General features: G+C 29.9%; 1 protein-coding gene across 5 annotated transcripts in view; it reads left to right on the top strand.

The window, feature by feature from the left end:
* Positions 1–2036: 2036 nt before the first annotated feature.
* The window catches only part of LOC131595829 (uncharacterized), a 35420-nt gene continuing 13868 nt past the window's right edge, over positions 2037–23588 (top strand). The window contains exons 1-14 of one of the 5 annotated variants that reach the window (XM_058868321.1): positions 2038–2257; positions 2480–2585; positions 3130–3273; positions 3390–3517; positions 8814–8899; positions 9024–9117; positions 9218–9263; positions 10792–10940; positions 11025–11253; positions 11360–11407; positions 11586–11690; positions 11771–11860; positions 19119–19194; positions 19275–20495. In XM_058868321.1, the coding sequence (XP_058724304.1) occupies positions 3209–3273; positions 3390–3517; positions 8814–8899; positions 9024–9117; positions 9218–9263; positions 10792–10940; positions 11025–11182 (726 nt within the window). In that variant the 5' untranslated portion in view covers positions 2038–2257; positions 2480–2585; positions 3130–3208 and the 3' untranslated portion in view covers positions 11183–11253; positions 11360–11407; positions 11586–11690; ... (1 more) ...; positions 19119–19194; positions 19275–20495. Of the gene's footprint in view, positions 2258–2479; positions 2586–3120; positions 3274–3389; positions 3518–8813; positions 8900–9023; positions 9118–9217; positions 9264–10791; positions 10941–11024; positions 11254–11359; positions 11408–11585; positions 11691–11770; positions 19091–19118; positions 19195–19274; positions 20496–23588 lie in introns of those variants that run through there. The other 4 variants (XM_058868320.1, XM_058868319.1, XM_058868322.1 and 1 more) reach the window with 4 other exon arrangements.

Below are 23588 nucleotides of genomic sequence, written 5' to 3'. Positions count from 1 at the left end.
TATGTGTTAAATTAGCAACTTATATAAATTTATCAGTATGTGTTAAATTAGTACTTAATCAGTATGTATTAAATCAGTTTAAATATTTTCTGGTCTAAATATTGGATCAGTCCATTAACCCGAAATACCCGTCCGCATTAACCCGAACCCGTCGAAACCGAACCCGCTTAAACCGACTCTCAAATTGGGCGAAAATGGGTCTGTTATTACTACCCGCGGGTTAGTCTGGGTGGAGGTTTTGGGCCCGAACCCGCCCAGCCCGGCCCGTTGTCGAGCCCTAATTGTATTGTAGACATTAGACAAATATTCAGTACGATTTTCTTACCACTTTTGAATTCATTTAATGCTATTGCAGAGGCAGACAAGACAAATCGACATTACCTGATCCAATACTGTGAAAATGATTCTCGTTTTGCATTGATTTAAAATTCTTTGTTTTAGTCTTTTGCTTTTACTTTTACTTCATTACTATATATATCCAGAAAACCATTAACTAGTACTTGTTGTTGTAAAGTGTAGGTTAACAGAAGGAGAATTGATTAATCGATGTAGTTTACTTTCTTGAATTAATTGTTGCTGATTATTTTTAATTGTTATTTTTTACTCTGTTGCTCTAGCTTCAAAATTTGTGTTGTTATATAAATTCGATTCTCATACTTTCTTAGGATAAAAAATAGTCTCATGTTAAAGTAATATTATCCATGTAAAAATTATTTTATAAATATTAAATATGTTATTAAATCTATAAATAAGCTAATATATATACTTACCAGTTTTAAGACGATAAACTTATTTAAAAATAAGGAAAATAAAAAAATTATTTAGTACTATAATGTAATATATTTTGTAAAATAAAACCAAATAAAAAAATACACAAATAAAATAAGTTAAACCTCCATGAGGTGTCACCATAATATTAAGACTTTGACATTTTGGCATCAACCACAAAGTTTAAACTTTATTTCAAATGATTTTGAAATAGTATTTGGTGCTACTTTACTTGATAATATTTTTTATACTTTTTTAAATAGTAAATTTATTCAAAAGGAAATCAGTTGGTAAAAACTATAAAGAATACTATTGTTTTAAAGTTTAAATAAAAAATATAAATTAATTTCATAAATACATAATTAATTTCTATCAACAAAACAATAAAATTTATAATATACTTAATTAGTTTATTCTGCGGGTTGACCTAAATGATGATTTAACATTATTTTTTTACTCAATATAACTTTTTCTATAAACAATGCTTTTTATGAGGTTGATGTTTTATAAAAAAAAAATTATTTTGTTCTTAAAAATAGATTTTAGAACTATATATGAAATGGTTTTTGAAAACAAAAATAAACTTGAATCAAATGTAGATTTTAAGAAATTCAAATATGTCATTTTAAAATTCTATTGTATAGAGAAGGAAAAAATTAAATAAGCAAAGTATTTTTCAGTACAGAAAAAAATTTAATTTAATTTAAATATTTTTATATACGAAAAAATTTATTATTTATTTAAATATTTTTTTTGAATTTTTATTTAAAATAAATTTATTATGTAAATAAATACGCGTAATAGATCAAAACCCGTTCATACGACGCACGGGTTTATTACTAGTGTAATTTAAAAAATCATATTTTAGTTTTTCAATGATAGAAAAAAGAAAAAGTAAAATAGATAAAAGTGGATTTGCTTTCTAATTTTTCTTATTAGTGGCATCCTAGTTTCTAAATTTCCACGTGCTTTCAAACGCGTGAAATGCTAAACCTTACTTTAGCAATTAGCCCATTCATTTGTCTATAAGAAACAAGCCTAATAAGTAGGAGTCACACAATTAGTGCTATCCCTACTGCATGGCAATTGCTGCATCAGACCAAAAAAAGCATTGATTTATTAAAAGTAATTAATGCTATTAATTTAAAGTAATTATTAGTAACAAATTTGATGTTAAATTAATTACTAGTATTATCCATGTGGTTATATAACAATGTACTACTAGTATCTTAGTAGCGATGTTGAATCAGGGGCATATCAGTAATTTAAAAATAATGCACACAACCATGAAAGAATAGTACGGTTCTGCACAGTATAACAGATTTCCATTCCACCTTCTCTACACGCTGCAACGATTTTCTTCTCTCCACACTGCAACGATTTTCATTCCACCTTTTCTCCGCGCATTTAACTTTCTCTCCACACTGCAAAGATTTACATTCCACCTTGTCTCCATTTTACAAAGATTTTCATTCAAACCTCTGAAACGGTATTTCTCTATTTGATCTAAGTTCATATGATTGCGTTGATTAGTTTCTTTAATTAAAGTTAAAATTTCATACCAACATTGTTGCATTCAAGTATACATTTATTTCTCAAGATCGTGTGTTTTCTTGATGCTCGCACAAATTCGAAATCGTTTCTTTGGTTGCGTTTTTGTAGACAAATACGATTTTCTTACCACTTTTGGATTCATTTAATGCTATTGCAGAGGCAAACAAGACTAATCGACACATGGAGTCGAGTTGTATCCGGCAAAGAACGCAAAGATAGACTACTCAACTTTATGGGGAAGATTAATTTCTCAGTGTAAAGAGGTATAATACTCTTGCTTCTCTATGGATCTGCTTTGTTTTTATTTCCTTCTGATTTTTGTTAAGAGTTTATAGTTTCTCAGTTTCCATTTTTATCTCGTTATGCTTTTTCTATTCAATTTCTTTTTCCAAAATCAAAATCATTCATTACATCAGATTCTTGTCTACTTCCATCACACATGCTCTTTCTTGTTGTTTGAACTTTAAACCCTTTTCATTTGCTACACCCATGTATGAAGCATAGAAACTGTTTGATGAAATGTTTGAGAGATGAATGAAACCTATTTTGAGTTTTCACATATAGAAGATACACCGACAATATAAATCAATTTTAGACGGTCAATCAATGAATATCGTATATTATGCCAAATCACATTTGTATTTTAAAATTATTTAAATATATGACATATTGTTGGTCTATCGTTAAATGACAATGTATATAGCGCATTTTCATTAAACTCTTATGTCAATATTAATAAAATGTGATTTGGATACTTAAAATTCTTTTATGATCTTTGCAATTTTAACTATAATTTAGACACTCCAGATAGAAGCTGACAATGCAAAGAGGGCAAAGTCTTTTCAAACAAAGAATAAGTTAGCTGAAAAGGAAAGAAGAAGATTTGATGAAAAATATCAAGAATCCAAATGATATAGTAATTTCATTTCAAGATTTTCCATTCTTCTTAAGGTATTAACAATTTTTTAAAAACTTAATTAATATTTTATTTAAATTGCTAATTATATTTTATTTTAAAAAGTATGGTTAGTTATTATTAATTTACTTTGAATATTATATGTTAACAGTGATGATACAAAGAGTTTTATGATTGCTTCTAGTGGCATTCACCTTGATGCAAGCTTGGCAGAAGTTAGAAATTTGGCTCCCAAATCTCTTTTTGAGACACCGAGGATTTTGTTATTAGGCCCATCAGGTAATTTCTCTATTTTGTTTTTCAAATATTCTTTATACTGTTTTTCAAATATTTCTAAGTTGCATCAACACTCCGTGTTCAATAGCCTATTTTTATGACCTCAGTTACTTGTTGAAAAATAAATATAGGCTTCATTTAAACCGGCTAAATTTCAATTCTTGTCCTCTACTTTTGACAAGTGAATAGGAATATTAGGAAAACTTCTGTTGGAACTTATCTTTCACGCATTTCACTCGTGTTTTTTTGCTTAAGATTAAAACAATTTATGAGTACCAAATGTTAGAACAGTAACCATTTGCAAAAACACACTTTTTAAAAAATAAATAAATTAAATGCTACATTATAAAGATAAAATATATACAAATATGAGAACTAGACCTGATCCAACAAAAAGTAAAAAAAAAACAAATGAAAGGAAAATGTTTGCCAGGATATTCTCTTCATGGGAAATGTTGGGACCTTGCGATTGGGTGTTGTAAGCGACACCTTCTACTTTGGCTGCTTTTTCTTATTCTTGGAGTTAAAAGGAATACAATTAGTATTTATATCCTTAGCGGGTTTCAATTCTATTGAATAATTCAATAACAATGTCATCAAGAACCACAAGGCAGTTCTCTTGAATAATAGCAATGTCATCAAGAACCACTTGTTTTAACCAGAGGCAGTGTCTTCCAAATCCACTATGGTTGAGTTAATTGGTATAACATTCAGATCTCTAACATCGAATGATGCATAGTCTAACTGTAGGTCATCAATTTTGAAAGTAATTCGGTTTGTAGACTTGCATCATGCTTCCCTATTATTAGTCTTTGCATTGATTTGCTCCATCCAAAGTTTGAAATTTGTTAGAAAAACTGGAGTTGCCTTGGTTTGATGTATATAGTCTTGCTGAATCTTCCCTGTTGATTTATGTTGTCGCTATATGTGACCTGAAGTACTAGGTCCTGCCTCTTGAGTACGATTGCCGTTGGAGTTGATGTTGAACTCTCCTTTATATACCCTTAACCTGTGTTCCTCCTGTTGTTGTGCAGGCTCATTCTCCCTACTTAGCCCCCCACTAACATTTTTATTATGACCCGTACCTGCATTTTGTATTGAATTTGCATTTGTGAATGATTTATCTTGCTCTGTCTTGGTTCCTTCATGTTAATTTGAACCCATTGTTTCCTTTCCTGTTTCTTTTTTTATTATTCCTTTTGGGTGCTCTGCATTTGGAACCCCGTCCACGCTTCTATACGACCTCATAGTTATAATTGTTGAAATTATGCCCTATTGTCATACAGCTACAGCAGAAAGTCCTCCAAATTTCTCAATCCATTTGAGCAGTTGATCCACATATTGGATGAGTCAAGCTCGAAACTACCCCAAATCTACAAATAATTTTTTTTACAACAATTTCAATTCATAAAAGAAAAAGAACAATGGATATACCTCTTTTAAAGGCATGCAACAAATCCTCCATCTTTAAAGAGGTGTGCTAGTACACCATCTGCATACACGATAAACAATAAGGAAAAAACCATGCACAAATATCAAAGTAAATTGAATTATTAAAAAATAAAATCAGTGCGTACATGTACGATGTAAGTGTTAAAAAAGTTTAATATATCTTTTCTATTTTTAAAAATTAGATTGAATTAAATTAGTTATTTCTATATTTGTTTATATTAATAAAAAATTGGTTTTAGAAAAAAACACAAATAATTCTTGTTATTTGTTTCCTAGAAAAACATAGTTTTCAATAACAGCTAGATTCAAATGATATGCTTCATGAAACAGTTTACTCTCCTCTCGTGTGTATATATATATATATATATATATATATATATATCTTCCACCTAAAACTTTCCATTTTTAACTCTCTCTCCAGCTAACAAAGTGAAATTCTCTCTCTTGAAAACTCAATAACTTATTTTTTTCTTGATTTTAGGATTTTTTAGGAAACTGAATAACTGATTTGAGTTTTTTTTTTTTTTATATTAAGAATGTTAAGTAGTTTCTATTACTTAGTAATAATTGACCTATTAATATGAGTTTAGTTTGAGTTAATTCTATTATAATGATAATAGCCATTAGTTGAGATAGTCGGCAACGTGTGTCTTATATTTTAGCAGAGTCAGTTTTTTGTAAGCCTATTAAAAGAGTACTTTGAATTCATTAATAAAATCATCTTTTGGTGCTAATCACAACAAAAAAGGTTGTTTTGTTTGTGTTTAATTTCCGGGATCAACTCAAAAAAATTTTTTTTTTTAATTTTTGAACCTAAAATTGTAAGTGTTTTTTGGTTTTATTTTAATGTTTTTTATGTTTGTGGCTATTAAGATTTGATTGGGTAGTTCATGTTTTTCTGTTCCTAGGTTTTGAGGACTTATGTATCGGTTTCTTATGTTTTGTTCTATGTAGTCCTAAGGATAATAGATGAAGAGATTCAGTCATATGAAAAAAAAATTGTGTTAGCTTTTTTATACCTATATACAACACAAACACGTAGACTTAGATGATAATTCGAGATAATAAATGTAATTGAATGAACCTGTGGTCCGATATCCAACACCAGAAACCACACTCACATGTAGACACATATGATAATTTGGTCAGTCTGCAATTTACATTACGATCTACCATGTAGTTCTAAGGATAACAGTAGATTACATAAACTACAAGTCTGAGTAGATTACATAAACTACAAGTCTGACCAAATTATCATATGTGTTTACATGTTAGTGTGATTTCTGGTGTTGGATATCGGACCATGGGATTACATTCAATTATTTTTATTATCTCGATTATCATCTAATAATCTAAGTCTACGTGTTAGTATTGTGTATAAGTATAAAATAGATAGCACAATTTTGTTTTTTATATGACCGAATCTCTTCATCTATTATTCTTAGTACTACATAGAATAAAACATCCAAGAAACGCAGACACATTAGTCCCAAAACCTAAGAACATAAAAACATGAACTATCCAATCAAAACTTAATAGCCACAAACATAAAAAAAACAATAAAACAAAACGAAAAAAACTTACAATTTTAGGTTCAAAAATTAAAAAAGAACAATTTTGAGTTGATCTCTGAAATTAAACACAAACAAAACAACCCTTCTTTGTTGAGATTAACCTTCTTTGTTGAGATTAGCACCAAAAGGATGATTTTATTAATGAATTCAAAGTACCTTTTTATACGATTACAAAAAACTGACTTTCCTAAAATATAGGACACACGTTGCCCACTATTTTAATAATGACTATTATTGATCTAATAGAATTGACTCAAACTAAAGCTATATTAATATTAATAGATCAATTATTACTAAGTAATACAAATTACTTAACATTCTTAATATAAAATAAAACTCAAATCATTATTCAGTTTCCTAGAAAACCATAAAATCAAGAAAATAAATTATCGAGTTTTCAAGAGAGAATTTCACCTTATTAGCTAGAGAGAGATAAAAATGGAAAGTTTTTCTTAATCCAAATAGGTGGAATATATATATATATATATATATATATATATATATATATATATATATATATATATATATATATATATATATATATATATATATATATATATATATATATATATATATATATATATATATATGAGAGAAGAGAGTAGAGTAAACTGTTTCATGAAGCATATGATTTGAATCTATCTGTTATTGAAAACTATGTAAAATAAATATTTGTGTTTTTTTCTAAAACAAATTTTTAATTAATATAATCAAATATAGAGATAATTAATTTGATTCAATCTGATTTTTATAAAGAGAAAAGATATACTCACTTTTTTTAACACTTACATCGTACATGTACACACTGATTTTATATTTTAATAATTTAATTTGATATTTGTGCATGATTTTTTCCTTTGTTGTTTATCATGTATGCAGATGGTGTACTAGCTCACCTTTTTTTTTTTTTTAAAATTTTTTTTCTTTCCTACCCCATGAGCTTTTCCCGCATTCCATGAAATTTCATTTTTGTCTTTTCTATTTTCGAAGATGTTCATCCGAAAGCATTTATTTTTCATTTTCGTTAATACCTTTCGTAGATGCATCTACGGAAGTTTCCCACGTGTATAACTACGGAATAAACTGGTTTTCAACCAACACAGAACCTCAACACAAAAAACAACATTCATTCATTGATTAAATTCGGTTAGGCATTACATCGATAAGTTCAACGGAAAAATAAATGTTACATTTCAATAGTCTGGTGGACGCTTGCACAACTCCAAGATTTGCTCGATTGTTCTTTTGACCGTTGCAACGAAATCGAGTGGGATCTTCTCGCCGAAACCTTCATAAGTTCGCCACATCACAAAATCATCCGTTCGGTTCTTGAGCTCAAATTTGTTGTAAAAGACGTTACCTCCGCCGTCGAGTGAAGGTGACCGATACTCGAGCTTCAAAACTTTTCGGTTGCCACTGTAAGGGAGGCGGTATTCGCGTTGATCAATGATGTCGGCGAGCGAAGTGTACTTGTGAATTTTGATCGTCTGCCTGGGAGTTACGTCGTCGGAGTATGAGACATTTGCGACCTTCCAACGGATGTTGTATTCATATTTAGACATTTTGGTGTTTGTGTGAAATCTAACATTAGAAGGAAACACAGACTTATAGAAAACCTAGGTGAATATGGACTACACATATTTTGTGGTAGTAGGTTCCGTAAATATATCTACGGAATGCTGTTAGTTATTATCTTTCTGTAGACGAACCTTCGGAAGTTTCCTTTGTTTTTCAAGTTTATAGCCTTCCGTAGGTACGTCTACGGAAGTTTGCCTATCATTTTTTTGGCAGAACATAAGCAAACTGATATATAGAGAATTAGACAAAACAGAATTATAATACAATGTTGCCATTTCAAAAATTAATTATATTGCAATGTTAAATAGTTAATACATTACAATTTGAAAGGAGTAAATACATCGAAACAATCGTCACTGGCTAAATTTATTGTTGGTTCTAATTTGGACTTTTCCTTTTCGATTTTGTTCAATCTTTCGAACTCATGCATCCTATCCACAAAAAGATCCAACCACGTCTCAACAACTTCGGTATGATGAAGGGTCCATTCCGGTGACGTAGTTGGTATGAGACACACCGGTTTCAAGTACACTTGCACAAAGTGTCTTGCTTTAGAAAGCCACCATTTCACATTGTAATTGATTAAATATCGGTAGTAACTACATTTGAACTACTAATAACATATTTTTATTCTAGTATTAGATGAGATTTAAAAGCTTTTGATTCTATATAATATAATTCATATGATGTTTCAGAATTTTATCAGGAAGCTGTGTCCAAGGCCATTGCTAAGCATTTTGATGCCAGATTACTCATCGTGGATTTACTTTCATTTTCTGCTGTATGTGTTTTGATATACTCTTTTTTGTTATATACTGAAATTTTATTTTTCTCTTATATATATACAAATATATATGAACTTCACCTCCTTACAAATTTATTGAATGCTCTAATTATCGTACAAGTTTTCTCTTTGGGGCACTACTATAAAGGAAGCCGAATCTTCTAAAAGAAATTCCAAGAAAAAAATAAGATTAGAAACACATTTCTTTGAAGCAGGTATGTTCTGTTCCTCCAAAAATAGGTAGTATTTGCTAATCATGTTACTTATCATATTATTTTTTATTTTTTATGACGCGATCATTATGTAATTTTTCAGGTTCTAGAGTATCATATCGGAATGTAATTGGTGTCAACGTACCAGGGTAAGAGGCTTAGATTTTAGGCATGATGATTATATATAGACGTGTGCAATTTTAAGCTAACACAATTATTTGAAATACACAGTACGATGAACTTTAGCTAGTTGGAAAATATTAATGAGAAAATAGAGAATGGTTGGAAAATGAAGACTTAATTGAAAAGTGTAGTCACTATTGAGGTGTTGTAATAGAGAAAATTGCAAACTGGGCTGGTGGCAAAATGGCGAGGCTATGCTAGATTAGTATTTATAAAAATATGATAGAGTTATGGTATGATTGGGATATAATTCTTAACTTCTCCCACACTAACTACCAAACCAACCTTATATTCATTCGTCTCAACTTTGATAAAGTCATTTTATAAAAATATTTTAAGTAGGTGGTTTATAGTATCATTAGAATTAAAGTTGGTCTAACTCATCTTTATAAAACCAACTTGTAAGATGATATTGATATATTAAGGGTAAGATGGTGATATATTAAGTGTAAGTGGATGTTAAATACTTTATAATTTAGAAGACCTATAAACTTAATACCTTAAAATTTTGAGTTAGTATATGGTGTCCAACTCATTTGAAGTGATTGTTGAAAATGTGATGATCTCGGACCCTTATGACTTAACAAGTGATTGGTAACCTCCTCTATATAAACTCTTTAGAGACTCTATCCCCAATTAATAAGAGACTTGAGATTTTCTCAATACACTTCCTCATTCTCAACACTCTTTAGGTATGGTATGTGAATATAAATGGAGACGGCCCATGGTCCGATAAATAGCTTTGATACCATATAAAAATTAAAGTTGACCAAACTCATCCCTACCAAATTTACTCGTAAAATGAGAGGCGGTCCTCTTATAAACTTTTTAAAGACTTGATCGCATAGGACTTGAGATTTTTAAATAGTATTCATTAAGGTAGTTTGAGTATGATATAACATTATTAGAGATACGCTATTGTATTATAAACTTGATTTGGACCATTGAACTAATTAAGTGTTACTTCAAGTTAATTAATAAAGTAGTATAGTCTAAGGAAAGTTTTAGAACTGTGTAGAAAATGATTGATAGTATAAAGAAATAGTATTTAAATGTATGTGCTAGATACAATTTCTCTCTATTATGGCAGGTCTAATTATTCTGGAGACTTTGTTTTAAATTAATGGAAATTCATTAAACATGGGAAAAATTCTTTCCTAGACATAGTTTTTTTCCTGAAAACAATTTTGTATTCCCTTCTAACAAACATAGGTATTTTTGTTTCTAATGTTAAGTTCCAAGAAATATATTTTGTATCCATGGAACAAAGACACTTAAGTCAAGTCCCATCTTATCTCACTCTCTCACTTTCTTTTTCTTTCTGAATTGTATCTATTTGAATCAATTCTCACCATACTGTGTCAATCAACTCTCAATCTCTCTCTCTCTCTCTTTGTTGTTTCACCATAGATCTATTTCAGCGTAGTTTTTTGAACTATATTTCATTTTGCATAGTGGAAGTAATTTATAATGATATCTGGAATCATTTGGCAGGGAACCTATGAATGGCTCTACCGGCTTAGTTCTACTTAACTTTGAAGATAATACGCGTGCAAAAGTTGGAGTTAAGTTCGACAAATATTTCCAAGGTGGCAATGACCTTCGAGGCATTTCTAAAGTGGGTCATGGTTATTTTTGTAAAGGTAATTTTCTATTTTTTGAATTTATAATTTGATTGTATATTGATTTAATTTGACTGTTTATTGACTTATAGTTTGATGGTGCAGCTCTATATTTACACTTGCTTGAAACTCCAAGTGAAAAAGATGATTTTCACAACAAAATCATGAACAATACATTTGAGTTTGCTTCAAATCAAGCTAAAAGAGGGTCACTCGTTGTGCTCCTTCAAAACTTAGAGTGCAGGGAGAATGACATGTATTGAAGAATGTTGTTGAAAATTTGCCATCTAACGTTGTGTTAATTGCTTCTCACACAAAAGTTTTTGAAGAGAAGGTATAATTTATTGTGATACCTTTTTGAAGAATGCAGTTGAAAATTATGTTATGCATTTTATTGTGATTTTAGAAATGTTTAAAATCTAACTTTATTATATTTTTAGACTCAAACTAAGAAAAAACAAGGGCCATCACCATTTTTTTTACTCCAGGTAATACTATTCTCTAATAATACCTTGTTCATGTTAGAAAATGTTTTAAAATTATGTTATGTACTAGTTTCCATGTTAGTCTCTGAAGGACCAAAATTCTTTGAAAAGAATGCTGAGTTGGTAGTTTAATTCCTTTATGAATTATTCATTATTGTAAAAATGTTGTTGCTTTTCATAGGAAAAAATTAGTAGACAAATGGAAGAAAGCAACAATTCCATTGATGAATTTATGGAGCAAATTGGTGGCCTTTTCCCTAATAAGCTCACTATACAGCTTCCTAAGGTGTTAAAGTTAAAGTATTTTTTAAAATAAAATTTGTTACAGTTATTTGATACCTAATCTTACCATTTGAACATTTGCAGGATCATACCTCTCTATCTTGTTGGAATCAGGAGTTGGAGCATCACGTTAGAAGTATAAATGCTCAATTAAATGCTGTCACCATTAGCTCTGTGAGTTTTTCTATCTTTCTAAGTTGCAATTGAAACACATATTTCATGTTGGATGTGAGTTTTTCTATCTTTCTAAATTGCAATTGAAACACATATTTCATGTTGGATGTGTTTTCAAATTTGAAAATATAATATTAGAAAAATACTACCTACAGTTACTCTATTATGTAAGATTTTGGTAATCTATTTGGCCAAGACCAACTGTGTGGCACATTTCATCCAAATCCATATTCCAGACTATTCAAATCCCACATTTAAATGATCTTGGCGAATGAATATAGTATAATGAAACAATATTTTTACACTTACTAAGGATGATTGCTAACTAGTATTTTTAGTTTCATTGAAAAAAAATACATTTACAAACTTACTTATCCCTTATTATGACTTGTCAGCATTTCACAACAACGAGATAGCTAAATTTGTAAATGTATTTTTTTTTCAATAAAATTAAAAATATTAATTAGCAATCATTCTTAGTAAGTGTAAAAATATAGTTTTATTATACTATATTCATTGGTCAAGATCATTTAAATGTGGGATTTGATGTTTAGTAAGTGTAAAAATATAGTTTCATTATACTATATTCATTGGCAAAGATCATTATACTATTTTATACCTATACACAACACTAACACGTAGACTCAGATGATAATTCGAGATAATAAAAGTAATTGAATGTAATCTCGTGGTCCGATATCGAACACCAGAAACCACACTAACATGTAGACAGATATGATAATTTGGTCAGACCACTAGTTTATGTAATCTGCGGTTAACAACACTTGTGATTCTATTATCTTGGTATACTAACTTTTAAATTGCAGAAACTTAAACAGATTGGTGGATAACAAATGTAAATTATCATAAAGTACAATTTAATTCATAAGTAGTAATATTCCATTGCACGATTGAAAAATGGGTTAAGTTCTGAAGTGCTACCAAGTAGATCAGTACAATGTTACTATAAAATAGCAATTTGGAAAGTTTATCAATGTTTTGGAATCTGGATGCCATTGTTAGCCTAGATAATTAGAGGAAATAATTCAGGTGTCTCTGTCCTTTAGACTTTTCTGCATCTCATCCAAATTTCTCATTCCATTTGAGCAGTTCATTCATATTGGATGAATCAAGCTCGAAACTAGCCCGAACCTACAAATAAGAAAACCAATTAATTTATGAAATTTTTACAACAACTTCAATTCATAAAATAAAAATAACAATTGATATACCTCTTTTAAGGCATGCAACAGATCCTCCATCTTTAAAGAACGGATATCTAGGCCACTATATAACTCAATTTTCTCGTGAAAAATGTATAATTTCAAAAATTCAATAGAATGTTATTGTGGCTATAATATATTTACAACTAATAGTCTAATATTATGTAAGGATGATTTCTTATTGGTTAACAATTAATTAAAATTACTAAAAAGGTAAATTCTTAATATATCCCCATGGTGGATATATATTTATTCCTAATATATATTTTGCTCTATCACAAAAGCTTTCTCAAAACCTGAAGAGGCCAAGAGGGAGGAACTCAATTCTATTGATTTATGGTTGTCATGGATAAAGGTATGTCTCTTTGATTTGATCTATCATTCCCTTATTCAATAGTGTAATTGTTGACTTGCATGATTAATATTAAACTAACTTTTTCATTCTCTAATCTCTCCCTAATAGGAGAGTAGGCAGCCGCCACACACAAATCCTACCATGAAATTTACAATATTAGATTAGTTTCTAGACAAGCAAACAAAACAATCTTAGTAGCCAGATGAAAAAAAAAACCTGGAGATTACTTCTAGAGTAACCACTAGTTTTGTTAGCCGGTTCTTTTAGATCAACATCCATCGACAAATGCTCAACTTATATCATCTTAAGTATATTTTCACGGTTTAAAGCATCTGCTAAATTAATTAGCAATCTCTATATAATGTTGAAGAAAGACCATAAATTAGAATACAAATCTATAAAATATGAAAAATTGAAAGTTTAATCATATGTCAAAGGTATACTATAGGGTGAAAGTTAAGTGGCTACACTTAGCAGGTTTGAAAATTGTTAAGGAAAATAAAAAACCTTCTTGGGAGCCTCCTTAAAACAAAATCATCAAGATCCCACAGCTTATTTGTGGCGACAAGGAAAAGTACGCGATTGTTTTCTTTTGTGCGGAGACCGTCCTAATGGACAAAAAACTCTGTCTTAATTTTGTTAGAATGAGCTTCATAATTTGAATCATCTGCTCCCTCACGTCTCTCTAGCAAACTATCTGCCTATCAAAAATAACAGAACAATTTAACAAATAGCTTGAAGTAAAACTATTCATAATAGTTCTTTTCCTATTATAGAAAATCAATGCTGGCATATGAGGGATAAAAAAGGCCAATTTACGTATAAATGAAGTTTTTATTTTAAAATAGAACTATAGAACCAACCTCATCAATAAAAATCACAGTTGGTGCAATTTAGTGGGCTAGCGAAAATAGTGTTTTTACAAACTTTTCAGATTCGTCAGACCACTGCAACAAACAAACTTAAGTTTAATCATTAAATTAAAGGGCTTGGAAAACACCATTACTACCAAAATTGGAAGAAACCAACATAATTACTACCTTGGACATAATGTTCGGAGGTTGAAATATTGATAAAATTTGCTCCATCAGTAGCTACCGCCTTTGCAACATCGTTTTTCCGATGCCAAGGGACCAAAAAGTAATATCCCCTTGCATGGCTAAACTCAAATGTTAATTAAAGATAATATACTAAGAATATAGTTCATAAATATAACACTACCTTACTAAACCGCCCTTTGCGAAACAACTCCGGCCTCTGAAGAGGAAGCATAATCAATTCTCTCAAAGTATTCTTCACGCTTTCTAATGCTCCAATATCGTTAAAATGACTCCAATATCACTTGGAGATATAACATCATCCACCACTTTCTCCTCCAACTCACCGCCAATAACATCCTAAAAACATACATTAACATAAAAGATTTAAAGCTTGAATATATCAATGTCAATATGGTAAAAGAAATTGAAGAAATTGAAATGGGTAATGCTCATTACCTTTCCTAAATTTTGAGTATTTTTTCTGAATATTGAGTCTTCTTCCAAATGGTGTGCCCATACCTAATGCTACATTAGTGGCATATAAATTCTGTTAATAAATACAATTTCAAATCAAATAATTTCATTTTATTGTAGTCCCTAAATTTTGGTGGTTTAAATAATTGAATTGAAATGCAAGAAAATGGAAGTTAACCTTTCCGAAGACAAAACTATGGTACAGTCTTTAACATTAACACCAGAAAAACTTAAAGCCCATCCAATAATTTTGTGTGCATCTATGATAAAAAATTAAACACAATATATAAATAATATTGGATGGGCTTTAAGATGCACACAAAATTATTGGCTGGGCTTTAAGTTTCCCTGGAGTTACTGTTAAAAACTCTATCATAGTTTTGTCTTCGGAAAGGTTAACCTCCATTTTCTTGCATTTCAATTCAGTTATTTAGACCACCAAAATTTAGGCACTACAATAAAATGAAATTATTTCATTTAAAATTGTATTTATTAAGAAAGTTTTATATGCCACTAATGTAGCATTAGGTATGGGCACGACATTAGGAAGAAGACTCAATATTAAAAAAAAAACTCAAAATTCAGGAAAGGTAATGAGCATGACCCATTTCAATTTCTTTTACCATATTGACATTGATATATTCGAGCTTTAAATTTTTTATGTTAATTTATGTTTTTAGGATGTTGTTATTGATGGTGAGTTGGAGGAGAAAGCGATGGATGATGTTATATCTCCAAGTGATATTGGAGTCACTTTTAACTGTTGGAGCATTAGAAAGCGCGAAGAATACTTTGAGAGAATTGATTATGCTTCCACTTCAGAGGTCGGAGTTGTTTCGCAAAGGGAGGCTTAATAAGGTAGTGTTATATTTATGAATTATATTCTTAGTATATTATCTTTAATTAACATTTGAGTTTAGCCATGCAAGGAAATATTACTTTTTGGTCCCCTGACACTAGGAAAACTATGTTGGCAAAGGCGGTAGCTATTGAAGCTGGAGTGAATTTTATCAATATTTCTACCTCCAGCATTATATCCAAGGTAGTAATTATGTTGGTTACTTCCAATTTGATAGTAATGGTGTTTCCTTTAATTTAATGATTAAACTTAAGTTTGATTGTTGCAGTGGTCTGGCAAATCTGAAAAGTTTGTAAAGACACTATTTTCGATAGCCCACAAAATTGTACCAACTGTGATTTTTTTGATGAGGTTGGTTCTATAGTTCTATTTTAAAATAAAAACTTCATTTATATGTAAATTGGCCCTTTTTATCGCAAACATTGATTTTCTATAATAGGAAAAGAACTATTATGAATAGTTTTACTTCAAGCTAATGGTTAAATTGTTCTGTTATTTGTGATAGGCGGACAGTTTGCTAGGGAGACGTGAGGGAGCAGATGATTCAAATTAGGAAGCTCATTCTAACAAAATTAAGACAGAGTTTTTTGTCCATTGGTACGGTCTCCACACAAAAGAAAACAACCGCATACTTATCATTGCCGCCACAAATAGGCCGTGGGATCTTGACGATACTGTTTTAAGGAGGCTCCCAAGAAGGTTTTTTATTTTCCTTAATGCTACTAATGATTTTCAAACCTGCTAAGTGTAGTATGTTAACTTTGACCCTATAGTATACCTTTGACATATGATTAATTTTTCATATTATTTTATAGATTTGTATTCTAATTTATGGTCTTTCTTCAACGTTATATACAGATTGCTAATTACTTTGTCGGATGCTTCAAATCGTGAAAATATACTTAAGATGATATTAGGCGACTAGCATTTGTCGATGGATGTTGATCTAAAAGAACTGCCTAACAAAACCAATGGTTACTCTGAAAGTGATCTCCAGGTTTTTTTTCCCATCTAGCTATTAAGATTGTTTTGTTTGCTTGTCTAGAAACTAATCTAATTTTGTAAATTTCATGGTAGGATTTGTGTGTGGCGGCTGACTACTGTCCTATTAGGGAGAGATTAGAGAAAGAAAAAAAGGTTAGTTTAATATTAATCATGTAAGTCAACAATTACACTATTGAATAAGGGAATGATAGATCAAATCAAAGAGACATACCTTTATCCATGACAACCTTAAATCAATAGAATTGAGTTTCTCCCTCTTAGCCTCTTCAGGTTTTGAGAAAGCTTTTGTGATGGAGCAAAAGATATGTTAGGAATAAATATATATCTACCATTAGGATATATTAAGAATATACTTTTTTAGTAATTTTAATTAATTGTTAACCAATAAGAAATTATCCTTACATAATATTAGACTATCAGTTGTAAATATACTATAGCCACCATAACATGGCCTATTGAATTTTTGAAATTATACATTTTTCAGGAGGAAATTGAGTTATATAGTGACGTAGATATCCAACCTTTAAAGATGAAGGATTTGATGTATGCCTTAAAAGAGGTATATCAATTGTTCTTTTTCTTTTATGAATTGAAGTTGTTCTAAAAATTTCAAAAATCAATTGGTTTTCTTATTTGTAGATTCGAGCTTGATTCATCAAATATGGATCAACTACTCAAATGGAATGAGAAATTTGGAGGAGGTGCAGAAAAGTCTAAAGGACAGAGACACATGAATTTTCATCTAAATATCTAGGCTAACAATGACATTCAGGTTCCAAAACATTGATAAACTTTCCAAATTGCTCTTTCATAGCAACATTGGACCGATCTACTTGGTAGCACTTCAAAGCTTAACCCATTTTTCAACTGTGCAATGGAATATTACTACTTATGAATTAAATTGTACTTTATGATAATTTACATTTTGCATCCACCAATCTGTTTAAGCTTCTGTAATTTACATAGTTAGTATACCAAGATAATAGAATCACAAGTGTTGTTAACAACCGATTACATAATCAAGTGGTCTAACCAAATTATCATATGTGTCTACATGTTAGTGTGGTTTCTGGTGTTGGATATCGGACCACGAGATTACATTCATTACTTTTATTATCTCGAATTATCATCTGAGTCTACATGTTAGTGTTGTGTATATGTATAAAATAGCTAACACAATTTTTTTTCATATGACTGAATATCTTCATCTATTATCCTTAGAACTACATAGAACAAAACATCCAAGAAACGCAGACACATAAGTCCTCAAACATAGGAACAGAAAAACATGAACTAAACATGAACTATCCAATCAAACCTGAATAGCCACAAACATAAAAAACATTAAAATAAAACAAAAAACACTTACAATTTTAGGTTCAAAAATTCAAAAGAAACAAAGTACCCTTTTAATAGGATTACAAAAAACTGACTCTGCTAAAATATAGGACACACGTTGCCGACTATTTCAACTAATAATTATTATCACTCTAATAGAATTGACTCAAACAAAAACCCATAATTATGGGTCAATTATTACTAAGTAATACAAACTTCTTAACATTCTTAATATAAAAAAAAAACTCAAATCATTTTTCAGTTTCCTAGAAAACCCTAAAATCAAGAAAATAAGTTATCGAGTTTTCAAGAGAGAGAATTTCACCTTGTTTGCTGGAGAGGGAGATAAAAATAGAAAGTTTTTCTTAATCCAAATAGGTGGAAGACAAATAACAAGAATTATTTGTGTTTTTTTCTAAAACCAATTTTTAATAAATATAACCAAATATAGAGATACTTAATTTGATTCAATCTGATTTTAAAAAGAGAAAAGATATACTAACGCTTTTTTTAACACTTACATCGTATATGTACACACTGATTTTATATTTTAATAATTTAATTTAATTTGATATTTGTGCATGGTTTTTTCCTTGGTTGTTTATCTTGTATGCAGATGGTGTACTAGCTCACCTTTTTTTTTTAAAAAAAAATTCTCTTTCCACCCCATGAGCTTTTCCCGCATTCCATAAAATTTTATATTTGTCTTTTGTGTTTTCGAAGATGTTCATCCGAAAGCACTTATTTTCACGTTCGTTAACACCTTTTGTAGATGCATTTACGGAAGTTTTCCACGTGTATAACTACGGAATAAACTGGTTTTCAACCGACACAGAACCTCAACAAAAAAAAAACAACATTCATTCATAGATTAAATTCGGTTCGGCATTACATCGATTAGTTTAACAGAAAAATAAATGTTATAACATGGTCTATTGAATTTTTGAAATTATACATTTTTCAGGACGAAATTGAGTTATATAGTGCATAGATATCCAACCTTTAAAGATTTTTAGGATTTGTTGTATGCCTTAAAAGAGGTATATCAATTGTTCTTTTTCTTTTATGAATTGAAGTTGTTGTAAAAATTTCAAAAATTAATTGGTTTTCTTATTTATAGGTTCGGGATAGTTTCGAGCTTGATTCATCCAATATGGATCAATTGCTCAAATGGAATGAGAAAATTGGAGGAAGTGCAGAAAAGTCTAAAGGACAGAGACACGTGAATTTTCCTCTAAATATCTAGGCTAACAATTACATCCAGGTTCCAAAACATTGATAAACTTTTCAAATTGCTCTTTTATAGCAACATTGGACCGATCTACTTGGTAGCACTTCAAAGCTTAACCCATTTTTCAATCGTGCAATGGAATATTACTACTTATGAATTAAACTGTACTTTATGATAATTTACATTTTGCATCCACCAATCTGTTTAAGCTTCTGTAATTTACATAGTTAGTATACCAAGATAATAGAATACTAAGTGTTGTTAACAACCGATTAAATAATCCAGTGGTCAGACCAGATTATCATGTGTGTCTACATGTTAGTGTGGTTTCTGGTGTTGGATATCGGACCATGAGATTACATTCATTACTTTTATTATCTCGAATTATCATCTGAGTCTACATGTTAGTGTTGTGTATATGTATAAAATAGCTAACACATTTTTTGTTTCATATGACTGAATCTCTTCATCTATTATCCTTAGAACTACATAGAACAAAACATCCAAGAAACGCAGACACATAAGTCCTCAAACCTAGGAACAGAAAAGCATGAACTATCCAATCAAACCTGAATAGCCACAAACATAAAAAACATTAAAATAAAACATAAAACACTTACAATTTTAGGTTCAAAAATTCAAAAGAAACAAAGTACCCTTTTAATAGGATTACAAAAAACTGACTCTGCTAAAATAAAAGACACACGTTGCCGACTATTTCAACTAATGGTTATTATCACTCTAATAGAATTGACTCAAACTAAACCCATATTAATAGGTCAATTATTACTAAGTAATACAAACTACTTAACATTCTTAATATTAAAAGAAAACTCAAATCATTATTCAGTTACCTAGAAAACCCTAAAGTCAAGAAAATAAGTTATCGAGTTTTCAAGAGAGAGAATTTCACTTTGTTAGCTGGAGAGGGAGATAAAAATAGAAAGTTTTTCTTAATCCAAATAGGTGGAAGACAAATAACAAGAATTATTTATGTTTTTTTCTAAAACCAATTTTTAAATAATATAACCAAATATAGAGATATTTAATTTGATTCAATCTGACTTTAAAAAGAGAAAAGATATACTTACGCTTTTTTTAACACTTACATCGTATATGTACACACTGATTTTATATTTTAATATTTTAATTTAATTTGATATTTGTGCATGGTTTTTTCCTTGGTTGTTTATCTTGTATGCAGATGGTGTACTAGCACGCCTTTTTTTTTTAAACAAAAAAAAAATTCTCTTTCCACCCCATGAGCTTTTCCCGCATTCCATAAAATCTTATATTTGCCCTTTGTGTTTTCGAAGATGTTCATCCGAAAGCACTTATTTTCACTTTCGTTAACACCTTTCGTAGATGCATCTACGGAAGTTTTCCACGTGTATAACTACGGAATAAACTGGTTTTCAACCGACACAGAACCTCAACAGAAAAAACAACATTCATTCATAGATTAAATTCGGTTCGGCATTACATCGATAAGTTTAACAGAAAAATAAATGTTATAACATGGTCTATTGAATTTTTGAAATTATACATTTTTCAGGAGGAAATTGAGTTATATAGTGGCGTAGATATCCAACCTTTAAAGATGGAGGATTTGTTGTATGCCTTAAAAGAGGTATATCAATTGTTCTTTTTCTTTTATGAATTGAAGTTGTTGTAAAAATTTCAAAAATTAATTGGTTTTCTTATTTATAGGTTCAGGCTAGTTTTGAGCTTGATTCATCCAATATGGATCAATTGCTCAAATGGAATGAGAAAATTGGAGGAGGTGCAGAAAAGTCTAAAGGACAGAGACACGTGAATTTTCTTCTAAATATCTAGGCTAACAATTACATCCAGGTTCCAAAACAGTGATAAACTTTCCAAATTGCTCTTTTATAGCAACATTGGACCGATCTACTTGGTAGCACTTCAAAGCTTAACCCATTTTTCAATCGTGCAATGGAATATTACTACTTATGAATTAAATTGTAATTTATGATAATTTACATTTTGCATCCACCAATCTGTTTAAGCTTCTGTAATTTACATAGTTAGTATACCAAGATAATAGAATCATAAGTGTTGTTAACAACCAATTAAATAATCCAGTGGTCTGACCAAATTATCATATGTATCTACATGTTAGTGTGGTTTCTGGTGTTGGATATCGGACCATGAGATTACATTCATTACTTTTATTATCTCGAATTATCATCTGAGTCTACATGTTAGTGTTGTGTATATGTATAAAATAGCTAACACAATTTTTTTTCATATGACTGAATATCTTCATCTATTATCCTTAGAACTACATAGAACAAAACATCCAAGAAACGCAGACACATAAGTCCTCAAACATAGGAACAGAAAAACATGAACTAAACATGAACTATCCAATCAAACCTGAATAGCCACAAACATAAAAAACATTAAAATAAAACAAAAAACACTTACAATTTTAGGTTCAAAAATTCAAAAGAAACAAAGTACCCTTTTAATAGGATTACAAAAAACTGACTCTGCTAAAATATAGGACACACGTTGCCGACTATTTCAACTAATAATTATTATCACTCTAATAGAATTGACTCAAACTAAACCCATATTTATAGGTCAATTATTACTAAGTAATACAAACTTCTTAACATTCTTAATATAAAAAAAAAAACTCAAATCATTTTTCAGTTTCCTAGAAAACCCTAAAATCAAGAAAATAAGTTATCGAGTTTTCAAGAGAGAGAATTTCACCTTGTTTGCTGGAGAGGGAGATAAAAATAGAAAGTTTTTCTTAATCCAAATAGGTGGAAGACAAATAACAAGAATTATTTGTGTTTTTTTCTAAAACCAATTTTTAATAAATATAACCAAATATAGAGATACTTAATTTGATTCAATCTGATTTTAAAAAGAGAAAAGATATACTAACGCTTTTTTTAACACTTACATCGTATATGTACACACTGATTTTATATTTTAATAATTTAATTTAATTTGATATTTGTGCATGGTTTTTTCCTTGGTTGTTTATCTTGTATGCAGATGGTGTACTAGCTCACCTTTTTTTTTTTTAAAAAAAATTCTCTTTCCACCCCATGAGCTTTTCCCGCATTCCATAAAATTTTATATTTGTCTTTTGTGTTTTCGAAGATGTTCATCCGAAAGCACTTATTTTCACGTTCGTTAACACCTTTTGTAGATGCATTTACGGAAGTTTTCCACGTGTATAACTACGGAATAAACTGGTTTTCAACCGACACAGAACCTCAACAAAAAAAAAAAACAACATTCATTCATAGATTAAATTCGGTTCGGCATTACATCGATTAGTTTAACAGAAAAATAAATGTTATAACATGGTCTATTGAATTTTTGAAATTATACATTTTTCAGGACGAAATTGAGTTATATAGTGCATAGATATCCAACCTTTAAAGATTTTTAGGATTTGTTGTATGCCTTAAAAGAGGTATATCAATTGTTCTTTTTCTTTTATGAATTGAAGTTGTTGTAAAAATTTCAAAAATTAATTGGTTTTCTTATTTATAGGTTCGGGATAGTTTCGAGCTTGATTCATCCAATATGGATCAATTGCTCAAATGGAATGAGAAAATTGGAGGAAGTGCAGAAAAGTCTAAAGGACAGAGACACGTGAATTTTCCTCTAAATATCTAGGCTAACAATTACATCCAGGTTCCAAAACATTGATAAACTTTTCAAATTGCTCTTTTATAGCAACATTGGACCGATCTACTTGGTAGCACTTCAAAGCTTAACCCATTTTTCAATCGTGCAATGGAATATTACTACTTATGAATTAAACTGTACTTTATGATAATTTACATTTTGCATCCACCAATCTGTTTAAGCTTCTGTAATTTACATAGTTAGTATACCAAGATAATAGAATACTAAGTGTTGTTAACAACCGATTAAATAATCCAGTGGTCAGACCAGATTATCATATGTGTCTACATGTTAGTGTGGTTTCTGGTGTTGGATATCGGACCATGAGATTACATTCATTACTTTTATTATCTCGAATTATCATCTGAGTCTACATGTTAGTGTTGTGTATATGTATAAAATAGCTAACACATTTTTTGTTTCATATGACTGAATCTCTTCATCTATTATCCTTAGAACTACATAGAACAAAACATCCAAGAAACGCAGACACATAAGTCCTCAAACCTAGGAACAGAAAAG

This window comes from Vicia villosa, linkage group LG4 (assembly GCF_029867415.1).
Source record: "Vicia villosa cultivar HV-30 ecotype Madison, WI linkage group LG4, Vvil1.0, whole genome shotgun sequence".
NCBI lineage: Eukaryota > Viridiplantae > Streptophyta > Magnoliopsida > Fabales > Fabaceae > Vicia > Vicia villosa.
Note: the sequence above shows the minus strand (reverse complement) of the source record. Positions and strands in the feature narration are given on the sequence as shown.